General features: G+C 49.3%; 11 protein-coding genes across 11 annotated transcripts; 6 read left to right on the top strand and 5 right to left on the bottom strand.

Annotated features, from left to right (window-relative positions):
- Positions 1–1077: 1077 nt before the first annotated feature.
- RPL35B (60S ribosomal protein eL33) lies at positions 1078–1531 on the top strand (the record flags this gene model as incomplete). The annotated part of the gene is made up of 3 exons (XM_026757046.1): positions 1078–1160; positions 1233–1333; positions 1401–1531. 3 exons carry the CDS (start codon positions 1078–1080, stop codon positions 1529–1531), a joined length of 315 nt encoding a protein of 104 aa, XP_026611423.1.
- Positions 1532–5702: 4171 nt separating this feature from the next.
- On the top strand, positions 5703–7154 carry CDV56_102780 (uncharacterized protein; the record flags this gene model as incomplete). The annotated part of the gene is made up of 4 exons (XM_026756399.1): positions 5703–5898; positions 6071–6148; positions 6211–6333; positions 6541–7154. The coding sequence occupies 4 exons, from the start codon at positions 5703–5705 to the stop codon at positions 7152–7154; spliced, it is 1011 nt and encodes a 336-aa protein (XP_026611422.1).
- A 716-nt stretch (positions 7155–7870) lies between these two features.
- Positions 7871–8567, bottom strand: CDV56_102602 (DUF3602 domain-containing protein; the record flags this gene model as incomplete). Its single annotated transcript, XM_026756221.1, has 5 exons — positions 7871–8002; positions 8118–8240; positions 8300–8369; positions 8429–8459; positions 8528–8567. The coding sequence occupies 5 exons, from the start codon at positions 8565–8567 to the stop codon at positions 7871–7873; spliced, it is 396 nt and encodes a 131-aa protein (XP_026611421.1).
- Positions 8568–9282: 715 nt separating this feature from the next.
- Positions 9283–10730, bottom strand: CDV56_102319 (putative mitochondrial phosphate carrier protein; the record flags this gene model as incomplete). The annotated part of the gene is made up of 6 exons (XM_026755938.1): positions 9283–9376; positions 9432–9451; positions 9507–9852; positions 9913–10166; positions 10223–10387; positions 10443–10730. 6 exons carry the CDS (start codon positions 10728–10730, stop codon positions 9283–9285), a joined length of 1167 nt encoding a protein of 388 aa, XP_026611420.1.
- A 617-nt stretch (positions 10731–11347) lies between these two features.
- Positions 11348–11952, top strand: CDV56_102164 (putative cystathionine beta-synthase (beta-thionase); the record flags this gene model as incomplete). Its single annotated transcript, XM_026755783.1, has 2 exons — positions 11348–11452; positions 11521–11952. The coding sequence occupies 2 exons, from the start codon at positions 11348–11350 to the stop codon at positions 11950–11952; spliced, it is 537 nt and encodes a 178-aa protein (XP_026611419.1).
- A 371-nt stretch (positions 11953–12323) lies between these two features.
- VMA21 (vacuolar ATPase assembly integral membrane protein VMA21) lies at positions 12324–12789 on the bottom strand (the record flags this gene model as incomplete). The annotated part of the gene is made up of 3 exons (XM_026755654.1): positions 12324–12460; positions 12525–12610; positions 12689–12789. The coding sequence occupies 3 exons, from the start codon at positions 12787–12789 to the stop codon at positions 12324–12326; spliced, it is 324 nt and encodes a 107-aa protein (XP_026611418.1).
- Positions 12790–13492: 703 nt separating this feature from the next.
- Positions 13493–16891, top strand: CDV56_101472 (DEAD/DEAH box helicase; the record flags this gene model as incomplete). Its single annotated transcript, XM_026755091.1, has 1 exon — positions 13493–16891. One exon carries the CDS (start codon positions 13493–13495, stop codon positions 16889–16891), a length of 3399 nt encoding a protein of 1132 aa, XP_026611417.1.
- Positions 16892–18024: 1133 nt separating this feature from the next.
- CDV56_101095 (tRNA-dihydrouridine(20) synthase (NAD(+))) lies at positions 18025–19356 on the bottom strand (the record flags this gene model as incomplete). The annotated part of the gene is made up of 1 exon (XM_026754714.1): positions 18025–19356. The coding sequence occupies one exon, from the start codon at positions 19354–19356 to the stop codon at positions 18025–18027; it is 1332 nt and encodes a 443-aa protein (XP_026611416.1).
- A 1544-nt stretch (positions 19357–20900) lies between these two features.
- On the top strand, positions 20901–22047 carry ipp1 (inorganic diphosphatase IPP1; the record flags this gene model as incomplete). Its single annotated transcript, XM_026754296.1, has 5 exons — positions 20901–21077; positions 21160–21279; positions 21356–21699; positions 21762–21845; positions 21906–22047. The coding sequence occupies 5 exons, from the start codon at positions 20901–20903 to the stop codon at positions 22045–22047; spliced, it is 867 nt and encodes a 288-aa protein (XP_026611415.1).
- Positions 22048–22515: 468 nt separating this feature from the next.
- Positions 22516–22836, bottom strand: CDV56_100544 (mitochondrial 54S ribosomal mL53 protein; the record flags this gene model as incomplete). Its single annotated transcript, XM_026754163.1, has 1 exon — positions 22516–22836. One exon carries the CDS (start codon positions 22834–22836, stop codon positions 22516–22518), a length of 321 nt encoding a protein of 106 aa, XP_026611414.1.
- Positions 22837–23456: 620 nt separating this feature from the next.
- CDV56_100159 (putative protein transport membrane glycoprotein Sec20) lies at positions 23457–24725 on the top strand (the record flags this gene model as incomplete). Its single annotated transcript, XM_026753778.1, has 4 exons — positions 23457–23770; positions 23820–24067; positions 24124–24241; positions 24359–24725. The coding sequence occupies 4 exons, from the start codon at positions 23457–23459 to the stop codon at positions 24723–24725; spliced, it is 1047 nt and encodes a 348-aa protein (XP_026611413.1).
- Positions 24726–25234: the final 509 nt, after the last annotated feature.

The raw sequence follows: 25234 nt of genomic DNA, 5'->3' as shown, positions 1-25234 counted from the left end.
CTGAAAGACTTCGACCGGTCTTCCCGCGGAAATATCAATCGTGTCAATAAGGATACCTCGCTGACTGAGCTTATCGCCAGACAAGGAACTCGTCAATAACTTTCCAAGAGGGGGAAGCAAAATAATCATGGTTTGTCAGCGGTACGAAGTAGTTAGACGCTCTAGACAAATGCTCACATCCACCGGAGAAGCAGGGGAAAAGCAGAATCAGACTCAGAGACGCATCCGATGTCCAATGACCTGGGAAGCCGTCGAACCGTCTTCGGACCACTGTAGCCCGACGGCAAAATGTCGATAAATGGAAGCAGTGGGGTTGCCCTGGATCAAAAGTCTCATGCCTTAGCGGGGAGATCGTTATCATTTTACTATCAGCTTATCTCGGAGACCGGATGATCCAATCTTCCAGAAATAACCCCAAAATGGCTTAGGCTCATTTTCAGATTCTCCATCACGGGACTTCGCTTAACCCTGGGGCGGTCAGCTCGCTAAGGTCCCGTTTGGGGTTAGGGCGAGCCGCACCGAACGCACCTTGCAAATTGATCATTGTGCGGTCGGCTGCTCGTCTCAGACTATCGAAGCGACGACAATCACGACAACCCGGACGACTTTTTGCGGGTCATCTTTGCCTTCCTTCGACTTGTTTGCGTTGCCCGCTGTTGCTCAGATAAACCGTCATAATGCCTTCGGAACACGGTCACAGACGTGAGTGATCCTCCTCGATTGATTTTGATATCGACGTGTGCGCGGAAGTTGGAGAATGGGATTCGGGGATGGATGCGGTGCGATTGTGGAATTTATAAAGGATCATGCTAACGGGATATTTTTCTACTTGCACAGTCTATGTCAAGTAAGTTACCACGATCTTCTCATCGATTCTCCGTCGGGTTGCGATCATTCGGAATGTGATATACAAATGTCAAATGTCGCTCTGTGGGATCGGGCTAGGGGACCAAGTCGAAACGAAATCATCTGGACAGATGGGTTAATACGGATTCTTTTTGCAGGGGTCGTCACCTGAGCTACCAGCGCTCCAAGCGCGCGGTCAACCCCAACACCAGGTAGCTATTCACTGTGAAGATGGACGTCAAAGGGATATGGGAGGCTGACACCTCGTCTAGTCTGATCAAGATCGACGGTGTTGACAGCACTGAGGCCGCAAAGTGAGTATACACCGATCGGAAGGGGTCACGACAAAGGGAAGAGAACGTGCAGCTAAGACGGTTGTTTTATAGCTTCTACCTCGGCAAGAAGGTTGCTTTCGTTTACCGGGCAAAGCGTGAGGTTCGGGGTTCCAACATCCGGGTCATCTGGGGCAAGGTTACCCGGCCACACGGTATGTGATTTCAATGCGATGGATCGGGGATATTGGCATCGCAGCGCTGTCGAACGGTGGCTGCTAGGAGGAACAACAACTGACGATATCAACTTGACAGGCAACTCCGGCGTTGTCCGCGCTCAGTTCCGCCACAACCTCCCCCCCAAGTCCTTCGGTGCTACCGTCCGCATCATGCTCTACCCCTCCAACATCTAAATGACCCGTGTTTATTACCTGTTAGTTGGGCAATCCGGAAACATCGCACAGACAGTCGGGCAAGGAGTCGACGGTATGAGCCGATGTTGAGATGATGGAGTTGGCGGGTTGATAATGTTCGTGGGAGAGGCAGGGCCGACCAGCCCTACGAATTAAAATCAAAAGAACTTTTGTTGTTTTCTTCAGACTCTACCAGCGTGGTGACATTGTCGGCCTCCAGGCATCTAGAAGGGCTTGTCCTGTTATCTACATTGGCGAGCATGACGTGCCTTGTCTGACAACATGGCTTCTTTCCCAGTGTACCTGACACTCATAAACAACCAAATCCATACATTTCAACAAAGAGCGCGTTGCATTAGGATCGGGCGTATGGTAGCGAAATGACGGATGGGTTCACGGATAGTTGGATCAGGGGGTTTTATTCACTTGGCCATCTACACCCGGCAGCTCGACTTTGATGACCTCTTATAGTCTCCCAACACCCCACGCAGCATGATCCTTGAGAGTCGAAACCAGTCTTCTAGAACCCTTCTGCGACACAACTCTATCTGCCAGTGTCATTTTAGTAACCCCCTTGGGTAGTTATGCTCGGGCTTCTCAGAAATTGCGACTGCTTTATGCCCAATAGTTACAGCTAATGATTCACCGGTGGTGATTTCCTAACAGTAACCATATAGAACAGATCAACCACGTCCCGTAGCTGGAGCAAGCAGTCTATGGCAGGTGTATAAGGCATGAGTAGTCTTGGCTTGTCTCACACCTGCAAGATCATAGGTGTATAGAAACCTGATACCATACCCCGATTGAAACCTTGACAGTCACAGTTTCGTTGACATGCCCGCGAGACATGGTCGAACCTTGCATGGTGTTATCCCTACCGAGGCATCATGTCTACAGAGTTTCAATCCGTTCAGTATGAGAGGTAGATCATCGCACCGATGTTCGATTGCTAGCTATCGAGGTAAAGGCGAGGCAGGTAGGACCATTCTCGACGTGGTACACAACATGCAGGTCCGAGAATCAGGTACAAAGTACCAAAGCTTTGCTGCATTTAAGTCAAAGCGTATTTCAGGGGAACAGTCATTGCTCACTGGATTGTAAAATCAGGGCGCTGGCTTGGCAATGGAGTGTGATATATAAGATGCTACTATCAAAGTTGATATTCCTGCGATCTGTTGGACTCCAATTTATGGCTCGCAAACGATTTCGCAATGCGAATGGAGTACTCGAGTGAATTTCAAGCGTGGCTTGTCATCGACGAATTTGGTCGCGGATTGTTGGAGATGGATTAAGAATGGCAGCCTTGTCTCAGTGAGGGTTCTGTGTAGATCATCTGGAAAGTGGAAAGTACTTGTTCTTCCATATACTAGGTAGAACTGATCTTGAAGGAAATCGGGTTTACTTACAAACCAGTTCAGATGTAGGGAGTGATGTATATATATCTTGGGCAATCGGCTCTTGTCCACTGAAGACTATCAATCGGTTTTTGCATCTAGCCTTTACAAGAGTTATCTAGTTGAACGCAAACACGCTATCGGCTAAGCGAATATGATATCAGAACAAGGAGCCAAAAGAGTCGGGGTGAGCGGAGTCCTGAACCCCTTGCCTCGATTCCTCACGATCTTGAGATAACCGCCAGTCAATGATCATCTTAATGCTTGTTTGTACAGACTATAGACCATGGAGTGATAATTAAAGTAATGCGCCATCCCGCACCCCAGAGACCCACCAGATCATACCGAAGATCTTCACAACTCGTGCGTCGTGACTTGTGACAACTGACAAGCCTCGGATCCCCGTTCGAAGCATTCTTCAGGGCTTCTTTGCATATGATAGGGTTCTTGTTTGAGCAAGGGATGAGAGTGACTTTATTTTTGACTCAATGAATGAAAAGTTCAGGTTGTGATTAATGTCTGAGCCAGGACGCTGGTCAATGCTCACTTCACGCAACAGTAAACATGTCAGGACTGTGTATGGAGTACTTTGTAGATTGCGCAGTGTAGCAGAGGCTAACCCCGCCCTGATGTGACATCGAAGCAGATGTCAGGTTGTATGCTTCTAGTCTCCTAGCAGTCTCCATTGTGATAACCCAGATCAACCAGGAAAAGCGCAGACTAGTCTTGGGATCGAAGTCCGTGTTGATAGTTTGATAGTCATATATAGCCTTCTGATAGGTATGTGTCTTGCCTGTGGCACGGGAGAGGAACCAATGGGAGACACGCGGATGTAGATGGATTCAAAGATTCAGGATATTGTTTGTCTTTGGACCGGGATTGACTGGGCATTTCCGCAGCTAGATATGCCTAGGTTCTTAGCTAGGTACACTTCTGAGGTACAAATAATAATGTAACAATCGGCTGCTGTACTCTGAGCACAAAAGCTACCTTACAAAACATAACGAATCCTGTCCAAAGCTAATCCGTCTTAGAGTTAACCTAAAAATAAAAATAACTTGTCCACAAGGATTAGGTAATCATGATGTAGTCACTTATTCAAACACTTCACCATTCACAATCAGTGAGAATCTTCTTTCCTTTTAATAGGTTCGGTATTGATTAAAACAATTCTTTTGATCTTACGCAACACTCCCATGCTCTCTGTTTCGAAAACAAAAGCATTCTCACAAGCTCACGAGTCCACGAGTCCACGACTCTCGCCTTTGATCACATCCAAGGAACCGTTGACTCAAGAACAGGATGGACCCAGTTCCTGGGCTTCTCCCGGCCAACGAAACGATCCGCTGACAGTGGCTGGGGAGCCCTCGGGTAGCCGATTGGCTTCTTGCTCAAGGGCCGCCAGCCAGTGAGGGGAGCCTGTGGGACGCTCAGAGCCTTTTTTGTCTTGGACATTGGAGTAGCCGTATTTATTCATTTGGATTCTGATTGACTTAATTGACTTTTGGGACTAGCGGTATTTTTACCTTGACTGCATTTTCTTGCTTTTTATTGCTGGCTGCCTAGATCGAGGTTCTGCAATTCTATTATCGAGATGGAAATAGATGCATTGTCGGACCTGGGCAGAATGGCAGATTCAGGGTTCTATGAATTGCAGTTATAATTTCTGCGATATGTACATAACTTAGTCTACCAGAAAGTTAGCTGATACCAAGATCCTACTAGTATAGACATAACCAGAGCCTTCTAGGTAGTCAGTCGGGTGGCTTCAATATAACGCCATCATCCGACTCGTGGGAATCAGTCAAGTAGCACAACAGCACAGTAGCACTTGCTTTGGGGTTTTCTGGTTATGGTTCCCCTCTCTCCATAATATTGCGTGGCGTCTGCCGCCAACTTCGAATTACTACCACTATAACTGTGGTCTATCTGCCCGCCTCTTTATTGATTCTCAGCTAGCTGAATATTATTATTCTAGCACTTCTTTCCACTGACCTTCGTTTGAGAGCAACCTAATTTTTGTGACACTTTGCCGTCCAACTAAAGTCTAACAACTTCCATCACCATCACTGTCGATCTTTGAGGCGCGAATCCAATCATCTCCGGACAACGCTTGAACTATCTATTTTCTGCCGGTCCGGCTGTCTTTTGGTTGCTAGTTGCTACAGGGTTTGTTTCCTGCCTGCTTGCTCGATACATCTTCGCAAGTTCGTACGGTCTCTCTGCGCAAATTTACCAAGTTCCCTCTCTCGCTTCCCTTCTGCAGTGACGACTTTCGGAGTGCCTTTCTTTTGCTTTTTCCGACCTGCTGGCTACCTGAAGACAATACCAACAACCGTACGGAGTAAAAAGAAGATACCTGTCGAGCCAAATTCGATCGAAAGCAGCAACTTCACTTCCATTCTCTGCGGTCTTGTATAGTACCTGCATCTCCACAGCATAGACACTGCAATCTGCGGAGGCGTTTCAAAGCTCAAGCTGCCACTTCCACTCGTTCGACTCCATCAACCGTTCGCTGCATTCAAGACTCCTCTCTGGTTATCGAGCGTTTGATAGAGCCAATCCAAAGCAACACAGCGCATCGTGTTCTATCATACAATCCTTGGCAGTGCCCACCTGTTGCGCTCCACTACGGCCGCCAACCTGCCATAGTTGATAGTTCAGGCAGATCGCGACGGAGCTACTACTATCGTCAGTGGAGCTGTTCACAAACTTGTTTATCGGCCGCTAAAGTGACTTAGTTGAAGCAGAAAAAACGGGTTTGACATTAAATAAAGATGGCCTCCTCCCAGCCGGTCGCGTCGCCCAGGCCCAGTCGTGGTTTCAGTTTCGGTGGCAGGTCTGATAAATCTCGCCGTTCCAGCAACGCTGCCAGCAATAAAATCTCTTTCAGGGAATCTTCTGAGGAGAAGCACAGGCGCAGTTTACACACCAAAGCCGATCCGACGCTTGCTATAAACGAAGCGCAACCAAGTATGTTGGTCCCATATCTAACTCTCTTTCGGTCGCTGCATGTTCTGCGATTCCATCCACGATTTGACATTTATGCCTCAACTTAAATCCTTCCCACGATGTGATGCCTAGTCTTTTTCTTCTTTCTCCTAGCTCTGCATGCGCATACGTAACTGACATTTTGATCAATTAGTGGCTGTTGCCCTCGAACAGTCGACTCTGGGCTCTTTGAGAGCTATGCAGCACAAAGACCGATATGGACAGATTATCAGTAAGTAGTGAGAGCTTGGACAATCTGATGCTACCTGTCACTGACAGTTCTTGTGATCTAAGCTGATCCCGACCTTTCCAATCCCACTCGTCCTCGATTCGAACGTCCATTAGACACCATCCGAGCTTTTGAAGCTGCTTTCGAAGGAACGTACAGTAGTAGACCTGTTTCCTGGGCGAGAACAGGTGAGTTTGAGTCTTCATCTGTCATATCCATTCAGATTGTTGAGAAGTGTATCTGCAGAATCACCAAACGGTGGAGAACACAACAAACGCGGCAGCTACTATGGAGGTAAATACGCCCTTCTACACTGATCATCTCTAAAGGCAATATGCGATCGCTTTGAACTGTCATTTGTGATCTAGTATGCTAACAAGCATGGTTTCTTGTAGAGTCCAGCCGTGGAAACGGGCACCATCCAAACAGAGGATACAGTGATCAGAGTGGTTACTTCACTCAAAGGGGAACCTATTCGCGACCAGAGAGTTATGTCGATACTTACAACAGCCAGCCTCAAGATAATAGCTACTATCCGTACAACCAGGGCGGCAGCCGCCGACCACGCCCCAACCCGCGCATGTATACCGAGCAGACAGGGTACAGTAACGGCTCGAATGGATACGCACAGCATTCATACCAGAAGTCATACGATAATATCACTGCGGTCTCTGGGTCGGGTGGAAGCCACACTGACGCTTGGGGCAATTCGACCGACCCCAGTTCCGTGAACAGTTCGATCGATCAATTATCGCAGCAGCTACAATTTGGACAGCAAGGGTTCAATTCCCAACCCAATCTCAATGGCTATGCGCCAGCACCTGCAAAGACCCCCGTACATAGCTTCGGCCAAGCACCAGCCTCCGATCCGAACGCCGGTGGCCCCGTGGGCGGCACCCCAGCCGCCGCATCAGCGCCCAACCGTCGTCAACTGCGGAAATCGGTGAACATGTCCGATACAGGGGATAAGCGAAAGAGCTGGTTCAAGCGCAAGTTTGGCAAGGATTGAGGCATAGGTAGTTATCTGGTTTTCTTTCGCTATTCTTCTAACGTATGTAATGATTGTTCTTTGTGGGCGTTTTTCTCGAGTACAGACATGGGAAACCAGGGAAATTGCGGTCTTTGCTTCTTGTTAATGTTAATCCTCCTGATTGTTTTCTTCGAGCTGTCTTACAACTCGCTACGTTTATGCTTGACGATGTCACGATACATGGATGCATGAGGGAATCATCAATTGATTTGCCGTTCTCGTGATTGCCGAATATTTCGAGTACATATTTTGCGCCCTGTTTCTGATTACGTCAAAGGGATCCACAGACAAGATGGGATCAATCCGCCACTGACACATGGTCGGGGCCTTTGGCTCACAGACTTGTTATCAACAGGCGGTGTATGTTGATATCAGAGAGTTCTGCATGTTTATAGGCTTATGCAGGGTGACGATAGACTAATAAGACTGCAGCTGTTTGATCAACAGACATTTACAATTTCACATCCCGAGATCTAATTCCCGATTGTGCATGTCACTTTATCGATTTATTTCTACAGGCTGACAACGAATGATGCTAACAAGACAGTTCCATCCTTGGTAAATATCACAAAGACAAAACCAATGATAGACCTAGCACCTATCAAAAAAGCAGACAGGGAATCATAACAATATCCTAAACACAGTACTGCCATGCCAACAACCTCCCCCCCTCTCCAGGAACCCTAACGTATCATCTAACCCCTCCCAAAAAGCTTATGCTTGAGCTTATCCGCCAACCCCTCGGGATGATGGTGGTGGTTGCGCTTCTTCTCTTCCTTCTCCTTACGGGTTTCCTCGTCCAGGTGGACATTCCCCTGGCCGCCGCGCTGGATAAATCAGGTACGGTTAGTCTACAGCACACCACACCACATCCCCAGAGTGCACATAGAAGTGAGATAAGAAGGGAGAGGAGAATGAACATGACCATGAACATGAACATACACCAACATGAAAGTTCTCATCCGTCGACTTGCGGATCGCCAGCTCGGGGATGATTTCCGCGTCGTGGGGCACCCGCGACGTTGGCCGCACGTTGGGGGAGCCGATGTTGCCGGCTCCGCCGCGCTGTCATGGTCATTCTCTCAGTATCGGTTCACTTGTTCTGCTTGAGGGGCGGGGCTTACGCCGGCCGAGTAGGCGCCGTCGCCTTGGTCGCCGTAGGGTCCTTCGCGGACGATTCCGGCGTCGACGTATCTGCGGTTTGGGTTAGAGGTTTGGGTTAGGTGGATTTTGGGGTGCGGGGGTCGACGTACTGGGTAGGGTCTGCGCCGATGTTGCCCTGGCCTGGTTTGCGATGGGTGTTAGAGGGGGTTTTCGTGGAGGTTATTGTGGACTATGTATGGTATGCGCACCTCCGCGGCCGTGCGAGACGACTGGTTCTTGTTCAACCATGGTGGTGGGTAGTTTTGTTTTGTTGCTTGGATGGGGTTTGGTAGGTATGTACTCTGCAGGAGCGAGTGAGATACTGGGATGAAGTAGTTAGAGGTGTGAATCAGATGATGGTCCTATGGACTTGCCTGATAATAAGCAATATGCTCGGTGGAGGGGCGATGGGTAAATGCGGGATATGAGGAGGGATCGAGGACTGGATATATAAAGATAAGGACCAGAGATGGGGAACCTTTGTCAACGGGTCAGACTACAGAACGGAAAGAATTGCACGATTCAATTTACCCCTGAAGGGATCGCTAGGAAACTAAGGTCATCGTAATATAATAATGATGAACCACTCGTCAAAGCACGCATCCAGCCTCGTGTTCTCGGAAACTGGAGAAAGTCCCTTGGAAGTTGTGACGTCGAGTCGCAGTGGCTTGATAAGATACGCCGGCAGTGTGTTTACTGATTGGTCCGAGCCGTGACTAAAGTGGTTGCTGATAACAGATGTCTTGGCGATGATGATACTATCAGGCTATCAGCCAGACTATCTGAGTGAGCAATGGAAATTATCGTAGTCGAAGAGTACTTGAAGACCAGTCGATGAACAAACTTTATTCAATATTTTAGTGATGACTACCTTTAACATACTGTATGAAAAAGACCGTCCTCCAGATCTCACTGTAATCGATAAAGCACGAAGACATTATCACGATGCCCTACCCTCGATCTTCTAGAAGCCGGAGGGCCTTTGTTCCTGTTTCTTCTCAGCGGGAGGTCCACCGCCGGTGGTTGGAAGACCCATGAAGATCTTGAACGAGTCATAGCTGAAAAAGTCAGTACGTCTGCCATTGTTTCTAGCACTTGAAGGGCGAAACTCACATCATCCATTGCAATCCAGTCTGCACAAAGAGTCGTTAGCTTATGACCGCAAACACGTGCAAAAAGAATACTCACAAGAGTTCCGATCATAACAATTCTGACGGGGAGACCGTTCCAAAGACCCTTGAAGCCAATATCCTTGTAGATACGGCCCATTGCAGCACCAAATGCCTCGCCAGGCAGTCGGTTAGCATTCAGCTTACTCACCATCACATCAGCGGGATGAGACACAACGGCGCAGAGAATACCGGCCAAGTAACCACCAGTGAAGGCAACTGCAGTCTGCGCGCCCTTGCCGTAGTCTGACTTCTTTCCGGGCAGAGACTTGTAGATGGCTTCCACAATGGTCTCGAAAGAGGCGAATTTCATCATGGTGTATGGGATTTGTCGACCCCAGAGCGGATACAAACCTTTATAGAGGCTATGTTGCGATCAGTGGGGAGAGATCCAGGAGGTAGATTCTGAAGCGACATGAACTTACCCAGCCACTCCTTCCTTGCCGACGACTTGAGAAATTCCAGAGAAAGTTCCCTTGAACTCAGGAGGAATAGTCGTCTGCGTGCGCACCTTGACAGCTTCGAATGGGCATAGGGCGACATCAGCAATGAGTTCCGCCGAAGCACTGGCGGCGAGATACAAGGAGGTCTTCCACTTCTGGGCACGCTCCGGTCCCACGAGATCAGAATAGAACTTCTTGAAATACTCATAACCGCCATATTTGAAAGCTCCTTGAGCCTTTGCCCCTTGTCAGTCAGTTCTGATCAAAACCGCGCCATAAACCGTCAGCTTACGCTGTATCCGAAAAATGTCGGACTCCAACCAGTGAACACGCCTCTCATGCCCTCTGCACTACGAATCAGGCGGAACGCCTCCATGTTGCTCTTGTACAGCTGCGAATCAACTTGCCGGCGGCATTTGATCAGATCCAGTGGCGTGACTGCTGTGTGGGTGAGACCCTGTTGATCGGTTAAATGTTGATCGAAACAGACGATATGAGCTCCTGAGACCTACACAAGCCAGCAGACCACCGACGGTACAAGCTGCATAGTACTTGGGAGTCCATGGCTCAATCTTGCCAGTTTTGGCTTGGGCCTTTTGACTGGCGACATCGAATTCTCGAGCCGCCTCTTTAGCAAAAGCATCAGCTTTCTTCTTGGACTCGTCAATCGCACTCCACGCCGGGAAAGGCTCCCGTCTGATCGAACCCGGAGATCCCGCTTGTTTGGGCTGCTCTTTGGGACGGTTCAGAGGGTTCTGGGCGTTGAAGGCCTCGAGAATCACACTGTCAGGGGGAAGCATGGTGGTCAATTTGGAATTGATTCACAGTCAGCTATAACACTGTTGTATTGACGACGTCTGATCGCTCGATCAGATGAGCTGGTTACAACGGATCCTCGACACCAGGTCGTTGTCTCCACTCGTAGGGCTGGTGAGCGGAATAGCCGGTTGGAAGAGTGCAAGTAGATGAGTTTGAATACAAATCTGATTTGAAGAACTTTTCACATCGAAGAAGCACCACGGATAGAGATGACCCCTAGCGGAATTGTTGATGATGAGAAAAGGAGATAAAGAGGAGTCTGACAAGGAGCCGGAAGGACGATGACGTCGGACTCCGGGTACTTTGGCATTCTGATTAACTAAACACCCGTTCTCCGCTCACTCCTGTCACAAATGGCGCTCTTTTTTCCCCTCCGCGCCGATCCCGATCCGTCGAAGTCAGTGGGCCACAGTCGATAAAATTAATCTTGAATCGAGCTCAATTGTTATTACTGCCAATAGAGAGGTATCGCGACGAAGAACACTTTACAAACTTCTTGTGGCTTTGCATTGCAGCAACAGTGCCATTGATTGATGGTCCGAAGTCGTGCCCCTCATCCTAATCCACTCCTCCTGAATCTGTGACACTATCCTCCGAAATGGCCTCTTATATGACTGCCAGCGAGGCATTCACTCGCGAAAAACTTGCCCCAAATGCCGAGGCATCCACAAGTCGGACTGCTTGGGCTGACAAGTATCGAGGGGTTCGTGTTCCCTCTATGACAATCAGAATGCGACGAAAGCACCTCGAAATGACTAACCTCTGTCGTAGGCTACCGTCGAAGATCTAGACCCCCCTCCTGCGCTCTCCGTCTCTCCCAGCGATTCAATTGCCTCCGCTATGCTCGCAGCATATGAGCGCGATTATACCCACCTGACAGTCATCTCATCGAATCGGTCTCTACTCGGATACCTCAGCATCCCGCGACTCAAGGAGTTGCTCAAGCAAGGCACCGTCAAGGAGACGGACACTGTCTCGACTGCCATGCAGCGCTTCAACCGCAAGCGTGGCACATATCAGGTCATCACAATGGAGACGCCATTAGAGGAGTTAGAGCAGTTCTTCGAGAGCGAAGCAGGCCCCAACGGCGAAAAGAGAGAAAAGCAGCAGTTTGCTGTGGTCACTGATGTGTCACGGAAGTTTGTACTTGGGGTTGCAACCAAGGCTGATTTGGAGGAATTCGTCAAGAGAAGACCGGCATAGATACCAACAGTTGTTTACTTGCGTTTCCCTGAACACTACTTCTTGACTTTATCACATACCACGAGTCTTGATCGTGCATTTGCAGGCGTCAGTGGCCATTTGACTTGAGTCTTGGACATATTGTGAGGACGACTAAGTGCCTGCGACAAACATAGTGTGTGGCAATCCTGACATCGCATGCTTGACCATGAAACATGATGGATCAAATGGGGCTATTCATCAAATCCTGGGAACAGAATGCTTCAAAGCTTGTCAATACACAGCATCCACAACATCGTCGGTCGAAATAACAACATATCATGTACACATATAAACCTATCGAGGACGGAATAAAACGACTGAAACTAATTTGCTGGCAAATTTGACCCAATTTACTGCGCCTTTTTCTCTTTCTTCTTTCCTGCTGCTTCCCTCTCTTCTCGATCATCTTGCCATGCCACGTAGATATAGCCGAATAAGACCAGATTCGCAGTGATGGCGGCAGTGATACCAGACACAGTTGAACTCGCTATTCAAGTCAACGTCAATCTCAAATGAAGCGAAATCACTGATCGGATGGAAGAAAGACATACCACCGAAATTTACTGTGACAAAGTACATGCCGATAGGACCAACAACCATGGCAGCTGTGAATCCCAGAAGCTTGTAGATGACATCTCTATCTAAGTATAAGCATGGAGCAATCCATATACTCGGATTGCGGACAGTATAGTGACATGTACTGGGAACTACTTACGCAGGAACTGCAGGGGTAACATCGGAACTGGCTGGTTCCTTTGGCGGCGGTGCGGTAGCTGCCTCTGCGTAGGATTTCTCTTGAGGGCGACGGCTAGTCATTGTGGGTGGAATCAAGGGAGAAAACTCCTATTGTCTTGCTGATGTAACTGTGGTGTCGAAAGACGAAGGAAGAGGTTCAATATGCAATTGTCGATAAGTAGAGAATGGTGTCCAACGGATGAAGGGGAGTTTCAGATAAGCTTGATGAGTCGCTCTCGATCAAGAATAATCTAGATAAAAGGTTGAGCTATGGAGAACTTGATATGCATCTACTCTTGAAAGTGTTACTTCATAGTAGCTTAGCTTAAGCTAGGTACTGGCCTATGGTACAGGTATGGAGCTCTGAAACGGAAAAGCCATTCCTCAGCGGCATGTGATTGGTCAGTCATATTCAATGGTACCGTAGGTGTGAACACTGGCGACTGATTTCAGGGTAGATGAATACAGTGATATGATCAAATAAATGTTGCCGTCTGACAATGGGAATAATATAAAGTATTTGCCCATAGACTGATGCTGATTATCTACAGGGCTATGTGTTGTCGTTTCCCAGTTGGTCTTAATTGAGGCGCCAGTTCACGTGACCCAGGCGCGTCCGCCGCGTTTGTTGGAGGAAAAAAAGACGGTGATGGAATGAATTCTGGAGAAGCTGGCGAGCTCTCTTTTGGCGCTCCGTTGGGGTTTTGCTCCTGTTCCATTGCTGTCCCATTTGTTCATCCTTTACTCGGTCTTTATTGCTTAATAGCCTGTTGTCGATTGAATCATGGACGATTCCGTCCCTGATACCCCCGTGAGCGATAGGAAGATTGTCCATAGTACTCCTCCGACCGCCGTCAAGGATGATGCTGAATATGAGACTATCGCCACTCTTCCGCTGCCCGCTCAACCCTTCCAATCACTTGCGACACAATCGTTGACCCCTGCTTCCCAGCGACTCACTCAACCAACACAAATCATTGAAGTCCCTCATTCAGTCAAAAGTAACGTCCAAGTTGCCGCTTCTTCTCCCCTAGGTCCGGCGTCCTCGCCGTCCCGTCCTGCCTCGCTGGGAGGTCGCCTTTCCAATTCGATGGCACCTCCTGGAACACGATTCTGCCCTCCTGCCTCTGCCGGACCTGCGAAACGTACTCCTCTCATAGATCTCGACGACGACGGTCCAACATACGTTGGTGGATCTTCCGACGAAGACACCCAGTTGAAAAGAAGCACGGATATCAAACCATCTATGTTTACCAAGTCTTCGCGAAGTCCCGAAAAAGTTATGGATTCCCCGGTGAGCGCCAATTCTTCGTCTTTTGATCGGTTCAAGGAGATCACCTCCTCCGCGATCTACAACCCTAGCGTCAAACGCCCTGCTTCTCAAATGGACCCGACTCCCAAAGGAATCCCCATCAAAAAGTCCAGGCAGAGTGGCCCTTCCCGCGCTCAGCCAGTGGAGGTGACCGTTATGTCATTGCAAGATATTCAGGACTACCAGATGCGGGTCAAAGTGGAGAGAATGTTGAAAGTGATGCCGCAGAAGTCGGTCCAAGCTTGCATGCAAGCTCTTGTGTTCAAGCGTGGCAATTATGAGGATGCATTGGATCATCTGGCAAATACAGAGGAACAAGATGCACCTGGTTCATCTGACGATGAATTGACTACAGCTCAACAAGCCGAACAAATCGCACCAGCGAAGCAAAACATTAAAGCCCGAGGGACAATCCAGGATAAGTGGTCGGCCATGAACCTGCAGAAGAACTTGGCAAGCCAGAGGGCCCAATCGCAGTCACAACCACAATCGCTGGACGAAGAAGAAGCGAAGCCACGGAGACGCTTGATGAGAGGACCAAAGAATCGTGTCGTTTCCCCAAGTCCTTCTCGTTCCGAAACTCCTCCCAAGAAAAAGCCCGGGCGATTGGTACAGGGACGGAAACAGCCTTCGCCCGCACGTTCGGAATCACCTGAAGCACCTCTGATCATAACTGATGACTCTGATTCTGGTGTTGACGATATATTGGAAAATGGGGAATCGGAAATCAAGGTTTTAAGGTTCATCAACACGTGCCAAGCTGTAGAGCTTGCAGATCTGGCCGCAACGACGGAGGATGTTGCCCAAGTCATAATCTCCCACCGTCCATTCCGGTCCCTAGATGAGGCCCGCGCTGTACCCGCCCCATCAACGGAGCAAAGCTCAAAGCCAAAGGGCGCCAGGGGACGGAAGACACCAAAGCCAATTGGTGACAAAATCGTGGACAAATGTCTCGATATGTGGGTGGGTTATGAAGCGGTGGATTCATTAGTCGCCAAATGTGAAGCCCTTGGACGGCCGGTTGCAGCAGAAATGAAGAAATGGGGCGTTGATATCTTTGGAAAGCGGGACGGTGAATTGGAGCTCGTATCAATTGACCGAGAGTCGCACGATTCTGGCATCGGGACACCTGCTAGCCAGCGTACCGACGAGGATAGCGATAGTCCTGCGTCCGGTTCACGCAAGACTCGTTTCATTCCTCAACCCAGGATCATGAGTGACGATCTGAAGATGAAAGATTATCAAATTGTGGGGATTAATTGGTTGTCATTGCTGTTTGAGAAGCAATTGAGCTGTATTCTGGCCGATGACATGGGACTTGGAAAGACATGCCAGGTCATTGCCTTTTTGGCGCACCTGTATGAAAAGGGCATAAAGGGACCGCACTTGGTGGTTGTGCCTTCGTCAACAATCGAGAACTGGCTTCGGGAGTTTCAGAAATTCTGCCCGACATTGTCTGTCATGCCATACTATGCAGGGCAAGCAGAACGCGCCTTGATCCGCCAGACTATCGAAGATAACCGCGATGACATCAATGTCATTATCACCACCTACACTGTCGCAAAGGCCAAGATTGACGCCCATTTCTTGCGTAACATGGACTTCTGTGTTTGTGTCTATGATGAAGGACATATGCTCAAGAGCAGTACATCAGTCTTGTATGAGAAGCTGATACGGATTCCGGCCCGTTTTCGACTTCTCTTGACCGGTACGCCGTTGCAGAACAATCTCCAAGAACTGGCCTCACTACTGGGCTTCATCCTTCCAAAGGTCTTTCAAGAGCGCAAGGAAGACCTTCAGTATATCTTTGCAAACAAGGCAAAGACAGTGGATGAGTCGCACTCCACACTTCTCTCGGCGCAGCGCATTGAACGGGCCAAATCCATGCTCAAACCGTTTGTACTGAGGCGAAAGAAGCATCAGGTCATCGATCTGCCTCGGAAGATCTCTCACGTTGAGTATTGCGAGCTGAATAGCGCTCAGAAGGAGATCTATGAACATGAAAAGGAAGAAGTTCGTCAGCTCCTGGCTGACCGCGCCGCTGGAAAGAAGACTGGCAACAGGTCCGCCAACATTCTGATGAAACTTCGACAGGCGGCTATACATCCTCTGTTATACCGGCGTCACTACACCGATACCATCCTCAGTCGTATGGCCAAGGCCTGCTTGAAGGAGCAGCAATGGTCTCAATCCAACCCAGACATCATCTTCGAAGAGCTGCAAGCGTACAATGATTTTGAATGTCATCAGTTGTGCGTCAATCACCCTCATTCCCTCGGAAAGTTTGCTCTCAAAAACGAGGAGTGGATGAACTCCGGGAAAGTTGACAAGCTTTGCGAGTTACTCAAACGGTTTCAAGAGAACGGGGATCGAACACTGGTGTTCTCCCAGTTCACTCTGGTTATGGATATCCTCGAGCATATCCTTGAGACTCTCCATCTGGGTTTCGTCCGATTGGATGGTCGGACGAATGTAGAGGATCGTCAGTCCATTCTCGACGCTTTCCATGAGCGAACCGACATTCCTGTATTTCTGCTTTCGACAAAGGCCGGTGGAGCGGGAATCAATCTGGCCTGTGCGAACAAAGTCGTCATCTTCGATTCCAGCTTCAACCCACAGGAAGATGTGCAAGCGGAGAACCGAGCACATCGTGTTGGGCAGACCAGGGAGGTAGAAGTCATCCGTCTTGTCACCAAGGACACGATCGAAGAGCAGATCTACGCTCTTGGTCAAACCAAGTTGGCTCTCGACCAGGCCGTTGCAGGCGACGAAACCGAGAGCAAGAAGGGTGAAGAAGCTGGAATGAAGGTCGTGGAGGATATGCTTCTTGCAAAGCAAGAGGAGGCGAAGCCTGATGGCACGGACGCCTGATCCTCTTTCAGTCCTAGAGTCGTCGGTTACAGTTGAGCTGAATTATTCATCTTCTTCGACTTAGATTTCTGTCTAGAACGCGTTTTCCTGCTGCAAGCGAGTCGTTCGTCTGCATATCATCATGTTATCGGATTGTCAAGGGACACACGTGCATTCTACTGTTCTCGGATCTGGTAGGGTTCAAGGGTTCCCGCCATTGGTCTTTCTTTTATGGGGTTCTATAGCATCCATAGCATTCACCAACGCCTGTAGCGGTTGGTGATATTTTTAGAGCACTAGGAGCATTATCGGGTTTAGCCAGAGGTCGTTGATCCTCTATATCTTTAATAGAGCACTTGCTTGCCTTGCTGTAGCACAAGTCCCTCCCCAGCGCGAAGATTGAAATGTCCTGTGGCTGGTCATGCGGCGGTACGTAAGCCACAGGGCCTCAATACGCTTTGAACTATATAAGTAGGTATGTGGTAGGACCCCGGACGCGCCCTACTACAGCCAAGTCGATCCGTATTGGCTCTTTCTGCTCCTGGACACCATCATTTAATGGTAGACAGAACCTAGCGACGCATTGCCAACGTTCCGCTCCTGCACGACAATATTCAAACCCTTGACACGGGCATTAGCACCCCCAGAACGGGAAATCAAAGCAGGCCCTGATCAAGAATGCCATTGCGGCGGTGGAAGGTACTCATGGGAATTCACACACTCTCGATATCCAGACAAGTACATTGCCGTCTCGAGGATCGACTCCCCAAGTCCCATGATGCTGGCGGAAGGTTTATTGCTGTCGGTAGGCGAAGTGGGAGTGTGTCTCTGAAAAATACCACCGTGGCCACAGGTATTCAATATGGGAGAGACAGCACCGTTGCCTGACACAAGGCTATCCGGCAGAGGGACATTTAAACTAGTGCAACAGTTGAACCAAGACAAATATATTCACGAACCAAAATATGGGAATCTATAAACAGTTTCTAAGGACAAACTCCGGACAAAGAAAACCCAGTAAAGGTCATCCATACATACACCATAACATGCAGAATTAGAGCCAAGCTATGCAGTGCGATCGAAAAACAGGAAGAAAGACGAGTGAGGATGGGAAGTCCTCGTACGCGACTAGAGGTGGAGGATGAGCGTTATATTCATGCAGCAAGCTCCTGCTTTTGAGTCACCTCTGTAGCTGGGACAGTGATATCAATAGGGTGATCTTCCGGCTTCGGCTTGACGGGGGCCGGGATGGAGTTGGTGCGAATGGGGCCTCCTCCGCTCACAGCTGGTGAGGCTGCTTTGGGCCTGGGCGCACCGCTTGCCGCACGGGCGGTCTCGTTGTTCTCGAGGGCGTTTTTGACGGCGATATCGCGAGCAGTGTCCTCCGTTTCGTTCTTCTTGTAGACGGACTTGTCGGTGAGATTGAGGATCTCGTCCACTTGGGCGGCAGCCGGGAGCAGGTCATCGAATTTGAGGAAGTGGCAGTAGTCGGAGTAGGACTTTGCGGTCTTTGCATCTTTGAATTCCCTATTTTTCCCGGGGATGAGGATGTTCAGAAGGAATTTGGTGTTGCCGAAGCGGTTCTCGCACTCGATACAGGCTTGTAGATAGTCGTGGACGACCTCCCTCCAGGGGAGTAAACCACCCTCTGCTTCGGAGCGGAAACATGATGGGTTTGCCTCGGCTGCTGTCGCAATCATGGCTCCGTCCACACCGAACTCCTTCATAAGCGCAAGCGCTTCGTCCCGAGAGGTGACATCGCCGTTCATGACGCATGCAACACCAGCATCGCGACAGATAGAAGCAATCATCGACAACTGGTCGCGGATGGCGCGTTCACGAGGCCGCATTGGTGTCGTGCGGCAATGGACAGTCAAGCCTGTGATACCTGTCGCAACGAGTCTCTTGACGAGGCTTTCGGTCTTCTCCGGTGTCTCCAGGATACGGATTTTAACCGAGATGCCGATCTGATAGGGATTTCCGACTTCCCGAACGAGCGATTCAAGGATAGAGACGAGCTTGTCGGGAGTCCGTAGGAGTGCTGCTCCCATTCCACCACTCGTACTGAAAGGTTTGGGACATCCGGAGTTTAAATCGATCCCGGCAACGTCACCTGCGACCAATTTGGCTGCTTCTACGGCCAGCTCCGGCGATGCAGAACCAATCTGAAACACCAATTTTCCCTTCTCCCGCACGGGGTCAATCCGATATAGAATGGACTCCTGAGCAGGTTTGTCTGCACGTCCACCGTTCGAGGGGAATCTGATATACTCGATGCATCCGTTGCGAGGGTTCACTCGGCGGGTGGCTCCGATGAGCGATCGGTCTATCGTTTCAGGGCCCCAAACAAGATCCGCACCGTATTTGAGAGCGAGAAGACGTGAAGGCAGCTCTCCCGAACGTACCATCGGTGCCAGGACTACTTTGCCACGGTAGTCGACACCATTGGCGGGGATAGGAACGCGAGGGGTCTTGAGCGAAGTCATTGCGGATCGGAGGAATCTTAGCATAGCATTATTGACTTTCTGAGACACTAGAAATGCAGTGAAATGAAGAAACGTAGCGTATGAGACAAAATTGTTCTGTAGAAGTGTAAATTGACGACTATAAAATGGATGGCGATGGACATGGAAAAAGCGGAGACGAAAAAGTGAAAGTCACGTGAAGATAACCTGATAAGGCTTTATCAATTTCCATGTCTGTCAGTACTTCGGAGTACTCCGTTCGTCAGACGGATCGATTGGAGAAATCCTTCAACGGATGGAGCAAAGATATGTCGATATTCTGTCATTTTGAGGATTGATCATATTTGTTTTTTCTCTCTCGGTCAGACGAGGTAATCACTGTGCTTCCGGTGTAGCTTCCCGCACGCCTGAGCAGCACATAGTACTCAATACTACACAGTACGTAGAGTGAACCAAGGTATCATCATAATATGGCGGAGTAAGAGGCCAGGTGAAAATAAGGTTATTCAGGTTAGGCCCCGCGATCCCTGCAAGGTGAATTGGCTCCAAGTATGGACCTGAACAGTGAATTCATTGTTCTTCTCATATAATGATTGGCCTTGTGAGCTTGTTGTTGTTCAGAAATACCAGGGGTATGGGTCTCCAAATAACTGCAGACCTCGAGTATATCTGGAAGCACCCTACGGAGTACCCTGAGGCATTGGCCGCCATCTATCTAGATATCACCATTACCTCAAACAATGACAGACTAGTATCACAACAGCGGAATAGCACTAAAAATAAATTGCGGAGCAGTGCTGTTTATTCTGTCCCATGCACCGAGGATCTTCTGTCGTGCCGACTACCTCTGGTAGCTTCCGGCCAATACGCCGTGGTGGATGGTCATGTTCGAGAACTGTTTCCTACTTCGATTGCAAAAAGCAAATTGACAACAATTAGCAGCAAGAAGAGAAGGTCAATAATCGATCTAAAGACAGAGAGGGAAATGTCTTTGTACCTAGGTATCTTTCATTGCGGTCAGTGGCCCTATAGATGGGCCTCGGACACCTGAGGCCAGAATTCCCGACGCCGATTTTCCATCCCGACAATTTCCAGCAGCTTTTTGTCTTTGATCCCCTTTGCTGGAACAGCTGCTATAAACGGAGTAGAGCCGATTGAAGGTCACGATCACAAGCTTAAAAATCAATCTAGATCTGTCAATTGAGGAACTCTGCCCGAATTCCTTTCTCTTTTATATACAATCAATGTCCCCGGTGCCTTTGCGCAGCAGAGCACTACTGCCCCTGCCTCCATTGCTCCGATTGTCCACCGCCTCACCGGCCCTCGCCCGCTCTCGTTCGCCCATTCCACGCACATCAGCAACGCTGGCTCCCCCCACTAAACAAGCCCCTCCTCCCTCCTCCCTCTCCTCCTCCTCCTCCTCCTTCTCTTCTTCCTCCCCTCAACAAGCAAATTTGTCTTCGTCATCATCGTCAAGAGTTCGTTCGTCGGTCAGCTCCGCGTCAACTCGTGCTGCTCTTCTCTCTAGACATTTTTCTTCCTATACCCCGCCGCAATCGCCCAACATGTCTTACACCGTTCGCAAGATCGGCCAGGCCAACACCCTGGAACACCGTGTCTACATTGAGAAGGATGGCGTCCCAGTTTCTCCCTTCCACGACATTCCCCTCTACGCCAACCCTGAGCAGACCATCCTCAACATGGTTGTTGAGATTCCCCGCTGGACCAACGCCAAGCAGGAGGTACGCAATCCGGATCCGCGAAACACTTGGCGGTCGCTATTTCTGGTTACGGAGCATTCACTGATTCGGCTTGGATATCTAGATCTCTAAGGAGGAGTTCCTGAACCCCATTAAGCAGGATGTCAAGAAGGGCAAGCTCCGTTTCGTCCGTAACTGCTTTCCCCACAAGGGTTACCTGTGGAACTACGGTGCCTTCCCCCAGGTAAGCCAAGTCCATGGACATGAAATCTACATGCCCGGGCCAATCAATGCTAATCTGAGACCTTTCTATGGGTTAGACCTGGGAAGACCCCAATGTTGTTCACCCCGAGACCAAGGCCAAGGGTGACAACGACCCGCTCGATGTCTGCGAGATCGGTGAGCTTGTTGGCTACCCCGGTCAGGTCAAGCAGGTCAAGGTGCTTGGTGTGATGGCTCTGCTCGACGAGGAGGAGACCGACTGGAAGGTCATTGTCATCGATATCAACGACCCTCTTGCCCCTAAGCTCAACGACATTGAGGATGTTGAGCGTCACCTTCCTGGCCTTCTCCGTGCTACCAACGAATGGTTCCGTATCTACAAGATCCCCGATGGAAAGCCCGAGAACCAGTTTGCCTTCTCTGGCGAGTGCAAGAACAAGAAGTGGGTTCCTTCTCACCCCCCTCTGATATCATCTCCCCGTAGCTAATATTTTACTTTTCTAGGTACGCTCTCGATGTTATCCGCGAGTGCGCTGATGCTTGGGAGAAGCTCATCACCGGCAAGAGCCCTCGTGGCGATATCAGCCTGTAAGTACATCATTGATCGTGATTATACAAATGAGGCACTGATTTAACTGACTTTGACAGTGCCAACACTGCTGTTGAGAACTCCCCTGACCGTGCCGACCCCGCCCAGCTTGCCAGCATCCCTAAGGGCGATAACCTGCCTCCTGCCCCCATTGAAGGCACCATTGACAAGTGGTTCTTCATCTCTGGTGCTGCTGTTTAAATCTATATTAAACAAAAGTTCTGGAAATTCAAAATTATTTATGTTCGCCTTGCGGGCGAATACTTAGTACTTTGGATATTCCCGCATTTACCACATATTTAGTAGAAAAATGTTAGGACTGTTTCGTAGAATCTGTCAATTCTAATGAAAATAATGCAAGTAGCATGGGGAATGCTCTTTCACTGAAACCGACGCCTTGCTCTCAAGGCTCATAAAATAAACAAGTCTGGCGGGCTAAAAGGCAGAAATATCTTGTTCAATGCTGATATATATACAAATCTCGTCATCTAAAGTTATGGCTCGTCAACGTCTTTTCCAAAACTCACACACAACAATCATTGCTCGTCCTTCCCCTTCTATGATAGAAAAGCACAATGAGAAAACTCGAACCCGATCTCCTCGGCGCCGTAGCGTGAAACCCGCAATGATACCTAAAAAAACACGAAGAACAATGTACAGGCCCGAAAATCAACCCTTGAGGGACTGCTCTCGCTCGATACTCCGTCCCACACGCGCAAGTTCTTCGATCACATCACCAATCTTCATTTGGTTCTTGCCCACCTCGATCTTGACCTCCTTGCCTCCTCTGAACCCTACTGTCATCTCGGGGAGCTGTGTCGAATGGCGCGGCAGCTGGGTGACTTGGATATCGATATGTGTCGGACTCGAGGCGGGTGTGGTGGAAGGGTTGCGGAGGAGAGAGAGGAGCAAGCGGCAGGGACGAGCGGACCGGGAGAAGGGGTTGAAGGTTGCCCGGAAGGAGGTGATTGTGTGCAGGGGGATGGTCATTTTGGTGGGGTCTCCTTTTGATGTACGCTCAGATAGGCGGATGCAATGGTCAATTGGAGATTTCGCTGCTCGAGGAGTTAGTTTAGAGCGCAGGGGAGTGAGTGGTTTATTGAAGCTGATAAGACAAACATACGAGATCTTATGGTTACCGCGAGTCGGATGCACGGTTAAGTTAGCTTTCCGCGCTTGATCCGGTCAATCGAGTGAGTCCGTTTTGATTTCTGGGAAGAACAGCGTTAGGTGCAGTCAGATTCTTGGACTCGAGAATGGTGGCTCTGAGATCCAGAAATCAATTGTATAGCGATGGGCTGTTCGGCTGTTCCTGATCTAGAAAATTACCTCGCAGTCGGCGGCCGGAGAGATATGTTTGTTAAAGATGCAAACACTTTCTGGCCTCAGGAACCGATGACGCTGCGGATTGTGGACACGGATGGTTCTCCGCAAAGCAATTGTACTGGACAGAAGGGAGTCGACCTTCTCAAATCGAAGTTCGAAGAACAACAGCTTTGAATCGTCATGATGCATTTGTGAACACTCACATTCAATATCTCGGACATATCCCACGAGCTGCGCACATAACACCGAACAATCTTAATCTATACTAAATACACTCTGCCACAATGTCTTCAACAGCTGCTCTCCAAGCTCGCCTCAAAGAGCTCACTACAGTTCTGGCTCAGATACACCCGCTTATCGAGCGCCTAAGGAATTTCACAATGGCTATTGGTCAAGGTGACCAGGCCCGCCTAGAATTAGGGCAGGAAATACATGGCTCACTGAAAGAGGCGGAAGAGCAGATGGAGATTCTGAAGGTTGAGGTTGACGCTCTTGAGACTGGCAATGAAGGTGGACGGAAAGGTGTGGACAATGTAAAAGAGCTGGAAAAAGAGCGGATCATTGCGTTGGCGGGGAGGCTGGTCGATGAGATCAAGAGGTGAACTGCCTCTCCCGCCTACATCTACCCTGCTAACTTACTGGCCTAGGACGAGGGTGGAATTTCGCAATGCTCAGCTCCAGGCGAAACGAAACGCGGAGACTGCAAAACGCAAGGAGAGAGAGCTACTGTTTTCGAGGTCACAGAGTGCTGAGCGCCGAAGTCAATCTACCGAGAAGCTGTCGCATGATGATATTGTCAAGAACGCCTCAAGCGATGTTACCGCAGCATTGCGCAGGACGCACCAGCTGATGCAGGCGGAACTATCTCGAAGTCAATTCGCCCACCAAACTCTAGGTTCGTTCTTCTTGTATTGGGTGACGGTCTTCAATCTGCTAAGCCTATAAACACAGAGCAATCTACAGCTGCCTTATCCTCCTTGTCGGAGTCTTACACCGATCTCGACTCTCTCCTCTCATCCTCCCGCAACCTCATCGGTTCTCTCATCCGATCTCAAAAGTCCGACACTTGGTACCTGGAAACAGCATTCTATATTCTTGTTGGAACAATATCTTGGCTCATATTCCGTCGCATATTATATGGACCACTCTGGTGGCTTGTGTGGCTGCCAATTAAATTGTTAACCAGGTTCGCGTTCGCTATCCTTGGAACAGTCGGAATCACTAGCACGGCCGTTCAATCATATTCTTCAGCGTCACTCAGCCAAAGCATGCCTCAGGAAGCACCAACATTGGGAGAAACAGCCGCCATGCCTAGTGCTTCCATCAGCGCTACTTGGGATCAAGCTCAGGTCTCTGAAGAGCAACCAGAAACTGATCGCATGATTGATCAGATTGGCGATATGGTAGAAAAGAATAGCAGATTGGAGGAAGAAACCAGCATCGACGACGTGTCGCCAGAAGAGAGGCAACGGCAAGAAGAGATTCCGCGAAATCCAAAGAAACGCATGTACGAAGCTACGGAAGTCGAGCAAAATCGGAGAGATGAATTATAGAGGTAGATGGATCTATTCCAATGCAGACCATGTTTGCGAAATTTGCTGCATCACTTATGAGATACGAATAAAAAGATTATCTTCGGAGAGGTTTTGGTAATACTGACTGGTTGGAGCAATCCAGAAGGGGGGGAAAAAAGAAAAGAAAATCTGACAAGAGTGGGATTCGAACCCACGCCATCATACGATGATGAGGAAACTCTTGGAGCTTGGTATTAAGGTGGACCTTAACCTCACGCCTTAGACCAACTCGGCCATCTTGCCTGTGATGACCACTTTGGCTTATTTAGTTACATAAACCAGTCTTGAGAGTTGCTAATCGGCAATGATCTACTTTATATGATTTGACGTCACATGACAAGCAGGTGAGGATAGCCGTTACCTGAGAGAATCGGGAAGCGCCAAGTGTCCAATTAGGATGGCTCAGGGGCCAACTATATATAGGCTGACTAAGTCGGGACGCTAAACCTAAACGGGATGGAATCCTGACACCCCCCCTCGGACCGACT

Source organism: Aspergillus thermomutatus (assembly GCF_002237265.1).
Source record: "Aspergillus thermomutatus strain HMR AF 39 chromosome Unknown NODE_228, whole genome shotgun sequence".
NCBI lineage: Eukaryota > Fungi > Ascomycota > Eurotiomycetes > Eurotiales > Aspergillaceae > Aspergillus > Aspergillus thermomutatus.
This window is presented reverse-complemented; position numbering and strand designations above follow the sequence as displayed.